Genomic DNA, 15,503 nt, shown 5'->3' with positions numbered 1-15,503 from the left:
AGCCTGTTCCCATGGGATAACTTGGGCAACGGTCCTTTCTCCGTGCAGTGTCTCTCAACAGTGCTCCTACCACATGCTGTTGGAAACAGCAAAAGAAGGCACAAGAAACTGTATCTACTCCCTATTTTCAATATTACTCTCTGAAGATATTCAATGTCAGCTGGTCCTTATAGAGTGTCTGCCTTTTGTAGCCTCAGTTCAGTGAGCTCCTCTCCCTGTATTTGGGAAATGCCATTTCTTGCGCATTTTTGCTTTTAGCAGCGTAATATAGTCGGGCTTCACCTCCCTGAGCCTGATAAACTGACTGACTCAGAAACCTGCAATCTGCTTCAAAACAAAGTATTTAAGATAAAAGGTATAGGCAGTAATGGAGCTGCTGGGCTCAGGACTATGAATGCTAGAGAGTTACTCACGTACTGAAAAACCTTGTAACCTTTCTTCAGCTTTTTTTAACCCCTGCAGGCCCTGGGCAAGACAGGCTGCAAATAAGAGCCGATGTGTCATTTCAGATATGCTTCCACTCCAGTGTGCAAACCCTGGGGCTGGGAAGTGGAAGGAGCTCTGATGCCAGCACTGCGCAACGAAGATGACGTGGAAGGGGGAGAGCCGAGCGCTCGCTCCGCAGCCTCCGAAGTGCTCTTATTTCTGCTGGTTAAACAGATGCCAGCTTCTGAGGGGATTATGTGTCATCGAGCCTTTTGGCTGTGACAACTAATTATCTCCAGCAACAGTTTGGCCTTTAGATTTGCGGTTCAGAGGGCATACCAGCGCCATGTGTGGCAATTTGTCCCCACCTGGGTTTCCCTGTTCCCAAGGAGGTGGCACCCCCAATACATCCCATCCTCCACCACCTACGGCTTGCACCCAGCAGACCAGCAGGTCCTTCCCAGCAGCATGGGCAGGGAGCACCAGCGCTCCAGTGAAGCGTCCGAGATACCTCAGAGAAACAAGGCGACAAGAAGCAGCTAAAATCAGCTCGGCATCCAAACAGCAGCCTGCCTGAGCCTCCCAATCCCGCAGCTGGATGTTGGCGTGCTAGCCGTGCCACGGCACGCTCTTGCGGCTGAGCTTCGTGGAATGCAACATGCCAACAGGGTCCAGCTCAGCTGCCGCCAAGTCCGGGGGAAAAAAGATCTGCTGCAGCCTGAGATGGGAGAAATTCCAGGGGAGAGCAGCCAGAGGAATAAACAGTTTTGGAATGCAGCCTGAAAACCAGCACTGAAGATGTTGTATACCTTCGTATAAATTGATGGCTGACCCTCATCAAGACTGCTGGGAACAGACAGAAAGCAGACCCAGGCAACTGAAAGAATTTAGGGCATTGAGAAACACATGGAGAATGATGGAAAACACTAGAAATGAGGAAAGAGCTGAAGAGGGAAGTTAATAGAAAAGGCAAGCAGGTATCGGAGCCGGGGTGCCTGGCAGCCGGGCTGGATGCATTAGCGTGGGAGTGGCCCCAAGGCACTGGACTCACAGAGCTCAGCTCACCTGAAATTGGGGTAGGCTGAGTATTGGGGATGCTGAGTAATCCTCCATCACAGCACCAGTTAAGCACTGGGAAGCAGTGCCCTCACCCAGACAGATGCTGGAAACCCCCACCAGCCAAGGTTCCTATGAAGATATCCCAACTAGGATTGGAAGCTGGATGCTGTCAGGGAGGAGAGGGTGGATGAAGTGGATCCGGCTCGGCTCTCCTCCCTCTGTCGCTATCATCCTGCCACCTCAAGAGGCTGGCAGGCTGCATCAGGTCCCCCAAACCTCTGATCCCCCTGAGTAACTCTGGCGGAGCCAGGCACACGAGGCTGCATCACGTCCACGGACAAGGACGTGAAGGGAGGCGAGGCTTTCCAAGCCTCAGAGCCAGGTTGTGTGCAGGATCAAATCAAATCTGGAGCTAATTCGCTGTCGGGCAGCCGGGGGAACGCCGCGTGGAAGAGCTGTAGGCTGTGCCCGCCGGTAGTGAGTGAGAACCCCTTGAAGTCCCAGCACGCGGCCTGGGGTTTAAAGGACGCTGCTGTTCACAAGCAAATCTTCACACGCTGAAGGCACTAATTACAGTAATGAACTCCTTTGTCCCGGTGCTGCTGCAATGCCGAGTCCTTTGCCCAGTTTGCAGTAGATGTCTTCATCTGCCGTACTCCCAGCATCAAAGGAGGATCTCAAAGGCAAGAATAATTAATAGGGAGCGTTAAATTGAAGACAGTTGAATCATAGGAAAATGCAGAAAATGAAGATGGAGGAAGTGATAAAGGTCTTCAGGGTACTGCCGAGAGCTGTACAAGGGAAAGAAAATCCTTCCCTTTCTTATACCTCCACTTTTTACTATCACCTTGAAGTATTTTGTTCCTGAGGACAGAGGGGAGCCTGGGTCTCTCAATAACGGCACTGCAGAGCTGCCTCAATCTGTGGAGACATGTGAAGAAATGCAGCTGTCTCTTAAATAACAGGAGTTGACACCAGTTGTGAATAGATGAGTGATCGTGGCTTCAGCCGTCACAGCAGAGGATCTGATTCCAAAGGAAGCCCCATTCATCCATCCAGGGCCCATCATAAGGCTATTAAGGGAGCATCTGTCACAAAACCACAATGGCTTTAAATGCTTGAAAAAGGGCACAATAAAAATAAGCCTGCTTAGCTTATATACTTTTCTCTGGCTGACATGATTTTTGCAATTCTTTAGCAAAAATGAATGATAAATATGATGGGTAGCCAAAATACGTGGTGCGAGCAGGGTGAGGTTTGGTTTTCACCTTAGCACCGAGTTTGGTTGTCCCTTTGCCTTTGCAGGCTAGCAGGGTAGGCATGAAAGCCGTTGGCAATGAGTTTGCACAGGTAGCAGAGTGCATGGCCCCAGCACACTAGGTGTCCTGCTCCGAAGCCCTGGCTCAGAGCACTCCCTCCAGGACACAAATGGAAAGCCTTTTCCTTCTTTCTGATGCAGCATGGAAGCATCTCCAGTGGCAGGACGGGGCAGCGTGTTCAGGCGGAGTGGGACGTGCTTTGGCAAGGCACAGAGGGAAACGTGCTCACCAGCAACTCGGTGTGAGTGGGTTACTCACCAGGACTAAGCCCACACTCTACGTTAAAAAAAAAAATCATATTTAGCTAAACTGAAAGAGAAAGTCAAGCTTAGACATCATGGCTGTGTTATGTGAATGGTTCCAGCTCATACCTTCTTACACTTACCAGTAAACTCGTACTATCTAGGGACAGCAGTGTCTTTTCCTTACCTACAACTGCACAGCTCCTCTTACTACCCTTTATTTTCTGCAAGCTGCATTGGGCAAAGCTGCCATCCTCTGGCTAAGACTTGAACGGGTACCCTCCCGTCGTGGCCCCAGCGTGTCACCTCCTGCCCCGCTGCCTCTGTGGGCAATATCCAGGCTGCCAGAAGCACAGAGATCCAAAGGGCAAGACCACTGCTCACACACAGACCTGCTTTATTATATTCACAGTATATTGAATGCATCTCATGTGCATTGGGTTGATGCTCCTGGGGCTAGAGGGAGGCATTTAGGCCCTGTAGTGCACATCAAACCTTCTTTAAGAGGAGCTGGAGTGTCAGCGTGCAGCTCAATGTGGTGAGAAAGACTTCGCTGTGTGATGCAGCTCTGTGTTTATAATTCGTGTTAAATTGTAATCGAAATTCCGCTTTTCTTTATAAATTATATTTAGTTGGGCTGAGTTGTTTTGAAAAATTGTCTTGAGTGTGGATGAAAAAATGGGTTGTGGTCATACGTGCACAGCTGTTGGGCTCCCCTACAAAAACATTTCACACCGAAAGACTGGACTTCCTGCCCAAAGTTTCAGCCTACAGAGGCATTGCCTATGTTCATAGATTTTAAGCCTAGAGCAGAATAAGGGTAAATGTTTTAAAACTATCCAAGTGTTTTAGAAAGCTAAGCCTCCCTTCTACCCCCAAAAAAACCCCGATTTATACTCCCCGATTACAACCATCTAAGTGGACGCCTGGATTTTGTCCAAGCGCTGCATCTCCCTCAATCACAGCCCTATGCTGGATTTCAAACTGAAGCGGTGACTCACTTTGGCAGATTTATCTCCCTTAATTTGATCTGACTGAAGGCAAGGCATCTCGTCGGAGCAAGCTGTCCCGTCCCCCTCCCTTCCCAGCAGAGGGAGAGGCATCTCCCAAAGGTGACTCGACCTGTCTGTTCTAGGAGCGAGACCTATATGCTCCAACCTCTTATCTGAAAAGGCTGTGATGTTTTGAATAAAAGTTTGCAGAAAAGTATGTGTGTGTATGAGCAGCATCCAGCACAATGGACCGATTGGGACCTTCGTCCCTCAGGGAATAAAAATAGCAAGTAATATTAAAAATGTGTATTTTCACAGATTGCAATCAGGGCTCACAACACCCCCCCCCCCTTAATTTCCTGCTTTCAGTTTACTATCAGATTTTGTGCTTAGGTTAGTGGGGTTTGTTAAGGTTTCTTTTTTCCCCAGAATAGGATTTTTTTTCCTTTAACTACAATACATTCAGCCATGAAAAATGTGATTGAAAAAGATTAATAGGAAGCTGAAGGATTCATCTGAGATTGACGGAGATTAATGTGTGTCTTATTCTTATCTGTTTTCTTTTTCTTTTCCCTTCTTCTCTTAGCTACCTAGACAGCTTAGATCGAATCGGAGCTGCAGACTACCAGCCCACGGAGCAGGATATCCTCCGAACCAGGGTCAAAACAACTGGCATTGTAGAAACCCACTTCACATTCAAAAACCTCCACTTCAGGTTAGTCTAAAACTGCACACTAAATTTTCAGGGCGCCTATTTGTCACAGTGTTTCCCTGTAGTTCCCAAAGGAGAAATTGTTAAACAGCTGATTAACACACAGGTGACGCCCACTGCAGAGGACGTGGCATTTTAGGGGGTCAACAACATGTGATGTTTGGCAGTCTTGTCTTGAAAATCCCTGCCTTTAAGATAGGAACTCAGGGTACCTTCTTCTAATCCAAACAACACTACTTCGTTGGGAGGTATAATATGAGATTAGCCCCAAGTCTGATCAAGCTCATAAATGTAAAAATATTTGGCCAAATCTTATCTCTAAAGTGGGTCAGTCACATAAGTTAACGCTATATAACACTCTCATGATGCCAGCCAGCAGAGAGAAGAGGCCATGAAGACAGAAAGCCACACACAAACAGCATTTAGAGCATATAAAACTCAAGAGTGTGTGGTCTCCGCCTCCGCAGACCCTTTGGGACCCAGCACACTGCTGAGTCTCCCACAAACGCCCACAGCCCTAGCTGTAACTGCTCCTCCCCGTCTTCCTCGGCTCCAGGCTCTGGAGGAGAAGACCAAGCCAGTGGTGAAAGACCTGTTGCTTTGTGTTTGGAGCCTTTCAGGGACCATATGGTCAGAAAATGCCAAGAATGCTAAAGTTTCCTCATAACTAAGAAAGAGCAGGCGCTGATGGTCCTCTCCTGTGCCTTAGGCTCTTTGATGTCGGGGGCCAGCGGTCAGAACGCAAGAAGTGGATTCACTGCTTTGAGGATGTCACAGCGATCATTTTCTGCGTCGCACTGAGTGGCTATGACCAGGTGCTCCATGAAGACGAAACCACGGTGAGTCTAACTGGGTCTTGGAGGCCCCAACACTTTTTTACGGGATACTGCATAACCAGCAACTGCTCAGAGATCGCCAAATGCTCACTGGGGTGCTACAGTAATGTGTTTTTGTCAGTCACTCCCCCTTGACTCTGAAATCCTGGGGAGATTTGTCCTTCTCCACACGCTTCAAAATCAAGTCCTGCACACCCAGGTAACGCTTCCTTGCACCTGTAAAGTCACAGTGGTTTATTTCTCCTTTCTAGCTGACCTGTGTGTTTTCAAAACGTGTTAACGGGACCCTATATCCAGAAAGAGAGGAGTTATAGCTAGGTGGGCTTTTAAAACAAATGTAAGGAAGGGGTCATGCCATGGTGCGGAGGTGCAGGATGGCCATGCACGCCCAAGGCAGGCTCAGTCTAGGAGTATAACCTATTTCTTCAGGCTACAGAAATTAATTTTCCTGAGTGAGAGTGGAACTGTTTGATTCCTCAGGTAGTCTGCTCTAGGAGAGCTTTTATGACTTCCCACTGTGACATTAGGCTCAAAATACCATCTGGAAATAAAGCTAGTGAGGAGTTGTGTGCTCCCTGGTATTAGAGTGCAATTAATATCAGTGAATTAAATACACAGAAAATATTCAAGAAGACTCATTACTGTCTTCTGGCCATTCATTCGGTGTGACGGGGATGCATGCTTTTGGGACTAACTACGACTGCAGCGGCCACCCAGTTGCATTTGTCTAACGAAAAGGAATCGGAGGCTTGGTTACTTGGTTATTACTATTATTACTTGGTTAATACTCAGACTTGGGTAATGATTTTGTCTGTGCCCAGTCTGCGGCATCATGGAAGGCTCGCTCCTGCCAGCTCTCTCTCTCTGGGGGTCTTTATTCTCCTGCTCATAAAGATGCCAGGCTTGCAGAAAGCTGTTGATGAGGAACAAATTAGGGGAACGATTGCTATTAGTTATCAGTCACCTTTTCCCAAAAAGACAGGGGGGGCCGTGGTTTCTAACCTCTTTGAGCCAGGTTTATGAGCTCTGGCAAACTGATGAAGTCACGTGGTTGTTTGAGTCATATTGATGCCAGAATTCAGGGTGGTAGTAACATCACGACTATGTCCCTCCAGACTGCCTGAGATGCCCTACACCCTCTCACGTCCGCTTGTTTATAATCCTCAGCTGACACCTCCCTCTGACCCTGGCCCTGGTATGCTCCTGGATCCTCAGTCCTGTAGGATTTACTGGGAAGGAACAAAAATTGCCTGACACGATGTGAAAAACCCAGCCATTAGCTCAATGCCACAGGGGGATCACACCCAGGAGATAAAGGAGAAGGGAGAGGGCAGACCCAGAGAGCAGGAAGCGAAGCTGGGATCTGAGCGGAGAGCAAGGTGCTCTGTAGGTATAACCCGCGCTGTGGCACCCAAACCGTGAAGCCAAAGGCAGCCTTTAATACAGGTCACCTTTGGGTGCCGGTCTACACAAGGCAGAGCCTGTGATTCAAAGCCACAGAGCACAAAATGGAAGGGCCTGAATGCTAATGCCATTTTTGAAATGTCAGCCTTAACTTAACTCCTCTGAGACGGAGGTTACAGCATCACTCCTGGGGACGCTGAGCTCTGCCAGTGACTGTCCGTCACCCAGCACCACCCCGGCGGCGAGCAGGGTGCCAGCTCAGCTGCCCCCCGAAGTGCCCAACTGCAGAAGCGGGGATTTGTGCAGCTCCAGCTTCGCCCTTGCAGCAGGGAAGCGGGCTCGCCTGCCTTCCGGACGCGAGAGCGAAGTTGGAGCTGCGCTCCGGCGCAGCGCTGACATTTGCTTGCTATTTCAATCCCTTTTCACAAAGCGTTTCTGGGGATGCTGAGCAACAGGAGGGCAGAGGCAGCTGCTGTTCATTTACACATTCGGCGTAAACGGGGAAAGGATTCGGCATCGCCACCGCCGTGCCTGGAGGACGCCCCCGCCTAACCCAAATAAACAACCCTGAGCTCGGCCGATGCAAATAGGAAAAAATGACGGTGTCGGATCTTGTCTGCTCTGTTATACCCCCAGCACAAATGGCAGGTGGAAAACGCGGCACCTGCAGACTCAGTCCTCTCCCAGCTGAACCCCCAAGCATTCGATCTCCTCCCTGCTAACGTGGTTCCTCTCCAAAAACCCAGCAGTAAAAGCAGCATCTCTTCAGTCAGCTGATTTGCTGTCTGTCTGCATCCGTCACATCTGCTGGCTTTAATGACGTAAATCAGCTTTTATTGCTTCTCACTTAGAAAACACAAAGAGAAGGCAGCTGAGAGAGTGAACTGGATGCTGCTCCTCCATCTTCATTTTCTATAGAGATGCTTACTAGAGTCCGGGCGCTTCCAGCTCTATTAAGCCACTGAAGGTTTGGGGACTGTACAGATGTCTCTGTGAGTATGAAAAGACTTCTAGAGCTTTCGTGACTGGTGTGGAGCCATGAGAGGGAGAGAGCCCTACTGCATCTCAGGTGCCCAAAAAAATGCTTGCAAAGCCAGTGCATGGAGAGGGACAGCAGTCGTATTAATCAGTAAAACTGGAGAAGATGATTAACAAAGGCAGATTTGCGTTGTCCCTTCTAAATGGAATCCCTAATGGAAATTTAAAAAAAGACAACAATGGCATGGGACCTGTCGTGGGATCCAAGACTACTCTCTGGTTTTTTCCTCACAAATTCAAAGGAGTCATGGCAAGAGAGGGAGATGTTCATGCTGCACATTGTTGCCTCTGAAATGAAGCTATTTAGGTCATCCATATCTAGCCAAGACGTGCAAGTATTGTTCGTGTCCCCATTGCTGAGCACGGGATGGGTTGAAGGTTCTGTGCTGGTGATCCTTGGTGTGCATTAGTGTTGGCCTGTTGGTTTGTATTTCATTGTGTGACCCGGTTAGCATGCTCTCTCTGCTGTCATTGGGCAAGGAAAATTGAGTTGCAGTGCTCAGAAATTGCCTTAGGAGTGACAAAGCAAGTGGAAGTGGCTTGGACATCTTAGGCAATACAAGCAGGAGGGGGAATATGGAGTTTCTGTGCTTGGGATAGCTGTTAGTGTCCTTATAGTTCACATGACGGCACTTAATTTCTAAGAAAAAACAAAAAGACTGAATTGACTGTGTGTTGCAGAAATAACCAGGTCTCCTCCCATGCTCTGGAGAAAAAAAAGGTGGGTTTTGAGTGTCTTTCTGTCTGGGCAGAGTCTTGACCGTAGCATCCTTTCTCCCTCACGCTCAGGAAGCTGCTTGCCCTTCACATCAGCGATGAGAACACGGTTGTGGAATGACATCTGACTTCAGCTATAAGCAATTCTGTCTCTTGTCCTGTGCAGGAAAAGTTAACTGGACTTTTAATTTGTATGAGCACGTGGTTATCCCTCTGTAACGTGGCCGGTGGGCCTGCTTTCCTTGTTGGGGTACAAAGTATTTGCAGGCGTTAAGGATTTTAAAATACTGATTTTTGAATAGGAGGTGACATTAAGAAGCCAGTGTTTCAACAGAACTTCCCTTAGTGATAGACCCAAAATAAAGTAGGAAAAAGCAGCACAATGGGTCCAAAAGCAGGTGAAGTAATCTATATCACTTCATATAAAAGTATGAGCCATGTAATCTTTAATGCCTCCAAGCAGAGCAGGCATGTCTGCCCCATCACAGCAGCACGGGTGCTCCTGAGAGGGGCCCTGGAACTTAAGGACTTAAGCCTTAAGGGACTAGAAGGGTCTTCCACTGTGGATTTACTGGTAGAAGGGGGATTGTAACAGTTGGGAAGGGAAAGGGAAGGGAGGCAGCGAGGCACCTCTGATGTTAGCCGGCACCAGGAGCCCTCCTGGGATGCGACAGCGTTTCCCATGCGGCAGCAAGGTACGGCAACAGGAGCATCCGTACCCGCTCACTGGGACATTGCTCTGCACCTTGGCCACACACAGAAAGCGGTTCCTTGCTTTTGACTAACGTTGTCTTCTCTTTAGTGATGGGGAAGGAAAAGGTGGCTTTTATGACCAGAACCTTTCCCAGGTAAACAAGGAGGAGCGAGCAGAGCGGTGGTTATATTTACTCAGCTGACCAGCAGAGCTGGGGGAAAAATCAATATGTAGCGATCAGAAAGCCAGGTCAGGCAGCCTTAGGAAGCTTTGAAACTTGTTTCTGGAATTTGAAAGGAATAGAAGATTTTTATTGTAACTCTCATTTTCTACAGGGATGTATTAGTTTGTTCTGTGTGTGTATTTTGGTTACAACTAGACGCTAAGAGTCACTGTTTCTTGGGAAAACACGCTCATTTCCTAACAGGTATTAACGCAAATTAATCAAACCATATAAGCGAAGCAGAAGGATTTCTGTAGGATCCTTACGTAGTCTTGCTACTGTAGGAAAGTCAGCTTCACCTAACCCCGAAGCCCAGCTCATGAGAAGTCCTCAGCTTCTATTTCTTAACCAAAACCGATGACACCCGTGGTGCTTCCTGTGCCACAAGGCGCAGTCGCACACCACTGCTCCCCGACGGGGCTGCGCAGCGTGGTACGGGGCTGGCGAGGTGCAGCGTGGTAAGTACGGTGACCTCCAGGCTGATGGCTGCTGCAGATGAGGTATTGGTTTAACCCACAAGCAGCATTTCTCTGTGTGTTTCTCTGTGCTTTTATTATAGATCATCAAGGGTGATAAAAATGTGATTAAAAATGTTCTGTGAGGGACGCTGCTTAAAAAACCAGTTGTTTGTATTTGCTTTCTGTTCCCCTGACCGCCCTCCGCTTTCTTCTCTCCTCCCAAAGGCTTTGGGTAGCCAAGGATCTCCTGTACAAAACCTACGTGGGTTTTACACGGTTACAATTTTGACGCCACAGATAGCAAAGAGGAGCATTGCTCCAGGGCTCCCACACCATCTAGTACAAAACAGGTTAGCAGAGAACAACACGCAGAGGTGGGATGATCCAGACAGACAACGTCTTGCAACTGAGACCCAATAAGTAAATGCATTTTCACATTTGTGCATAATCACATCTTCCCCGTGTGTCGTTACAATGCACGGTGTGGAGACGCTCGGTCATTTCGAGTCTGGGAGCAAAGCGTGTGGTGTATGGTACGGCAAATCGCGTGCGTCCTGTTTCACTCTGGGTCGGATCGGGTGTTTCCTTCATACACGGAGGCACTTGTGTCTAAATAAAACATTCAGCAGCAGCTGAAGTATATCAATGAAAAGGAAAGCGTTAATCAGTCAAGTGCTGGGCTCAATTACGCTGCCAGTGCGGGCATGAAACGGAGCAGGAGAGGGGTGAAAGCCCCCGGCTGTCTCCTGCACCACTCCGAATTTCCAAATCTGGGGGGGACACACTGCACCCACCCCGAAAAACCTCCCAGCAATGAGATCGTGCAGCCCTGTTCTCTCTAGCATCTCTCCGGCGGTCGCTGTAACCAGTCTCGTATGTGCACTAGCGGGTTTGGGGAGTGCTGTCCCAAGGAGATGCCGCTGGGAAAAGCCGAGGAGCCGGTCTGGTCTGTACCATGCTTTGTCTTTGATAACTCCCTGACTCTTGGGTGTGCTTCGTCCTCACCGCGCCTGCTCTCTCCGCTACCCGGCTCCCGGCTGAGAGACGGCCACGCGACCGGCGTGCGCACTCCGGCGTCGGCCTCGCGTGCCAAACATCGCCAGCCTCGGCACCTTCACAGCTTTTCCTCGGCCGTCTGACCTTATCTAGCCAAACAAAGGCCAAAAAATGAGCATTTGAGAGACCAACCAAATTGGCAGGTATGAAGTTTCTCTTGAACTGAGAAAGAAAAAAAGAAAAAAAAAAAAAAAGAAAGAAAAACCGAGTTGAGAGTTGAAAGCAGCAGGGAACATGACACTTGGTTGACTTTGCCGTGAGCTCTTTCCACCACCATAAAACCATGTGGCGGACTTTGCAACTCTCTAACTGGTCTGTTTGTTTTCATTCCTCTTATCTCTCTCCTTTCCTGTGTCGTTTTTTTGCATGACCTATAACCGAAATGCTGACTTCTCGCTGTGCATGCATTTGAACGTGTGGCTCTTCTGCTGGCGAGCAGCTAATGTTGTTCTAGAGGCATGAGCTAACATCAGTGGTAGCTGCCTGACCTCTAGTCTAGTTGTTCTTAGATGCCCTTTGTTACATTTTTCCTTTTTCTACTATTTCCTCTTCCTTTTTCACTTTTTTCCTCTCTGCCAGACACTTTCTGCTGAGCCATCTTCCAAGAGAACTAAAAAAACAATTTTAAAAAATTAAAAGCCCAACAATAGACAACAACACTAAACAAAATAACAAAACCAGGCAAAGGTCACGGCAAGGTCATTTCCAAAATTATGTCACCTTGATGTCTGCTTCCAACTCTAGATTAATTCAAGGATCTACCAGTCCTTGGTTAATGTATGCAACCAGTTGTGTGCCACACACACTTGAGAAAGTGAAAAAAAAATTTTTTTAATTAATGAAAACATTTTAGAAAATCTGCATGAGCTACACCGACTCATAAATCTGATCAAAGGGCAAAAATAATGCCCCATCCATGCATGGTGCATGATGATTTCTATGAGCTGGGATCCTGTAAATTATACGCTATGCAAAATCAAAACAGCTCTGTATAGTTAAATGCCCTTAAGTTACTAACTGTATGTCAAATGTTATAGGGATTGCATCTGTGTATGTATACGTTCAGCTGTATGTATACATAAATTTATTATGTATATTGTAGCTTTTCTTTATTTTGTTTTCCTCCTTAATTTAGTTGCATTAGATTTCCCTACATGTTGAATGTCCCGGAGTTGCTGTCTTTGGCCTGATGTGATCTCTCCTTTCTGTTGCAGAACCGCATGCACGAATCACTGAAGCTTTTTGACAGCATCTGCAACAACAAATGGTTCACAGATACATCTATCATCCTCTTTCTAAACAAGAAGGACATATTTGAGGAGAAAATTAAGAAATCTCCGCTGACTATCTGCTTTCCTGAGTATACAGGTAATGAGAAAGCTGGCTGAACAGGAACGCATAGCAAAGGCATCGTGGAGCGTTCCCCATCCAGGCTGACGCTGTTGTGTATCGCAGGCAATGAGGACAAAGGTTCATAGCTAGAGCTCCCATTCGCTTCCCTGCAAGTTTATTTCATGATAAATAATTTAATGATAAATGCCATGTTTAGTGGTCCACTTAAAGTGTGAGGATGACTTAAATCCCAAGTTCTTTGCCAGCAAAGGGCCACCACCACTAATCAGGGCATTTGATCTCTGCCCCATGGGCAGTTTCGATACTGGGCCAACACCTGCAGGTGTGGGGCTGGCACAATAGTCCCTAAATCTGTGCCCAGTTTCCCACCGTTGCTCGGGAACATGAACCCTCTTGCAGGTCTCAGAAAGGCAACGATGAGCTTAACCGTCACAAATGGGTAACTGGTCTCTGGGAAACCAACACACGGGGTTTGTTAGGCTGTCCTCAGCTGGAGTCCAGCTTTGCTGTTTCATAACCCTTCACACTGCCCTGTGGGTCCTGGCTGACCACAGTGAGGGTCTGGTCAGGCTCTGCAGTTCCCGGCCACTACCCCACTGCCATGCACCGAGGGGCTGCAGGATCAGCCCTCCAGCATGCAGACAGCAGGTCCCACAGCTTGGGTGCTTCACTTCAAGCTGTAAATTTTTATCACATTAGCTTAGGAGGTCCCTAGTTTCGCTCTCAGGCTTGCTAACATCAAGCATCTGGACATGGAAACACTTCCAGTCAAATGCAGATAGAAGACAAGGCACTTGATTTTCTCGTGCACTGGCCACCCATACCTCTTAACCCATAGTGCAGACAGAGAAGAGCCACAGCAAGCCATGCCCTGAACTTGGCTGGGGAGAAGGAGGCTTTAGTGATACTTGGAGATCAGAGCGGAGGCTCTGCAACGGGGCAGCATGCAAGAAGCCCTCGCTCCTGCTGGCTGCCTGGCACCTGACCTGCTAATGATGAGAATACATCACCCATGCAAAGGCTGCAGCTGCACCCTGCCGCTTCCCGTTGTATCTCGCCAACTTCCACAAACCCTCATTACCATTCCGAGAGAGCATAAAAATAAACTTTTATCATCATGAATTATTTAAGCTCACCGGAGACATCCAGATGAATCAAGCCGACAGGCAGAGAAGCAGATCTCTTTGTCAGGAAACATAGTTGTGAACCAGGAGTACCAAGAGTGTCACATTTCTGGGCAGGCCAACAAATTATTAACCAGAGCTTCCTATCTCTGAGCACTTGATTTTTCACTGTGAATAGGCAAAAGTAATCCATCACTGCTGCCTTGGGCTGAATGGTCTATGACCGTGGAGCTCGACAACTCCATGTGAATTCAGAAGAACATCTGCTGGCTTCCCCTCTGGGGAATGGATGTTTGGATATTTGTGGCTACCAATGCATTTCAGCCATCTACTCGTCTGCTTGGTCCAAACAGAACCAACATATTACTGACATGTTTGTCTAGAAAGACCTCATAGTGGAAATTTCACAGTCTATACACCTCAAAATAATGCCAATTTTGTCTGGTTGCAAATTAGTTTGTTGCTTGCCATCTTTTGGATGGCTTGTAGACCAGCTCATTAGCATCCTCTTTATAGCAGCGCTCCTATATACTGATCTTATATATACAAGATTTTTATCATGCCCTCTTTCTTTTTCCCTTCTCTCCATGAAGCAAACCTGCACCTTTTAATCCTTCCTGGTCACATTTTGTGGACCTGGTTTTGTGGATCTTCACAGAAGTCCCCCAGTAACCCCACTCTGAAATCATATCCTTACATATCCCTGATGGCAGAAAGACTAGAACAAGAAGGAACGTCATTTTATATAGAACTTTTCCTTCCCAAGCTATCCCAGCCCAAGAGAGGAGTTTCGTGGTGGAAGCAGACTCTTGTACACACGTAGCTAAGCTCTCAGATGACTACACAGAGGAAAACAAATATAGGTTGTTTCTGAAGCACTTCATCCCCAAGTGAACCAAACCATTCCTCCCCAAATTTCAGAGCACCCTAGAGATGCTCTCAGTTCCTTCGAGATGATGTTCTGGAAGCTGGGAGTTATCACAGTGCTAGGGACCCTCCACAGACCTCTGTCTCATGGCATCAGGGAGGGATGGAAGTCTGAAGGCTGAAAGTCCTTCCACTGATCCAACAGGGATCTGAATCAGAGGTGAAGAATATCTCACCCCCAGCCATTCAGCAGCACCGTTAAAAGTTGGAAGCTAGCTCGTGCTGATGTTAAGCCCAGACTTTAGACACAAACACGCACTTAACCTTGCTTGCCTCTGCTTTCCTGACCACAGCTCAGAAGATAAAGCCCTTGTGGCCTTGTGAAAAAGCAGCATTATTAGAAAGTTGCCCTGGAGTTAAAAACAATTATTCCATGAAAGTCTATAAGTCAAACAAGTGGACTTTCAACATCACAGGTTGGTTCCACAAAACGCTTTTAATGAAATGAAGTTTCTGATGTTCATTAGTTCTGCTGAAAAAGAATTACTAGAAGACTGCGTCCACAAATTTGCTTGCTGTATGCTGGAGCACTGACTGTTTCCATTCCCTTAATTCACTCATGCTTTTAACTAACGCACAACACTTAGCAAAGCAGCAGCAGAATCCAGGACATGTTTTAACCACCTGGCGTTAGTGATTCCCTGCTCTCCCAGAAGGAATCCAGCATCTAAATCCTCATGCCTTTGAACAACCAACTTCCTTTTCGTAAAATACCCTCCTGGTGCTGCACAGCGTGTGGATCTGCTCCCGAGCTCTTTACACAGGTCTTTAAGCAACAACCTGCTCCCAGCAAACATTTTGCTTGCCTTCAAGCGTTTTCCCAAACATATTCTCATGGTCTTCATGAGCTCGTGTCTTCAACTAGCGATGCACGTACGTGTAAGTGCAAGCGATTTTCCAGAGCCGCTGCCTTCAACCACCGC

The 15,503-nt window shown here is 47.6% G+C and overlaps 1 protein-coding gene across 2 annotated transcripts in view; it reads left to right on the top strand.

Annotated features, from left to right (window-relative positions):
* The window catches only part of GNAO1 (G protein subunit alpha o1), a 146,330-nt gene that overhangs the window by 115,886 nt on the left and 14,941 nt on the right, over positions 1 to 15,503 (top strand). Inside the window, exons 5-7 of one of the 2 annotated variants that reach the window (XM_082005834.1) lie at positions 4,625 to 4,753; positions 5,460 to 5,589; positions 12,391 to 12,544. In XM_082005834.1, the coding sequence (XP_081861960.1) occupies positions 4,625 to 4,753; positions 5,460 to 5,589; positions 12,391 to 12,544 (413 nt within the window). The remainder of the gene's footprint in view (positions 1 to 4,624; positions 4,754 to 5,459; positions 5,590 to 12,390; positions 12,545 to 15,503) is intronic. The other variant, XM_082005835.1, reaches the window with a different exon arrangement.

The sequence above is a fragment of the Phaethon aethereus genome, assembly GCF_964289735.1.
Source record: "Phaethon aethereus genome assembly, chromosome: 13".
NCBI classification, from domain to species: domain Eukaryota; kingdom Metazoa; phylum Chordata; class Aves; order Phaethontiformes; family Phaethontidae; genus Phaethon; species Phaethon aethereus.
Note: the sequence above shows the minus strand (reverse complement) of the source record. Positions and strands in the feature narration are given on the sequence as shown.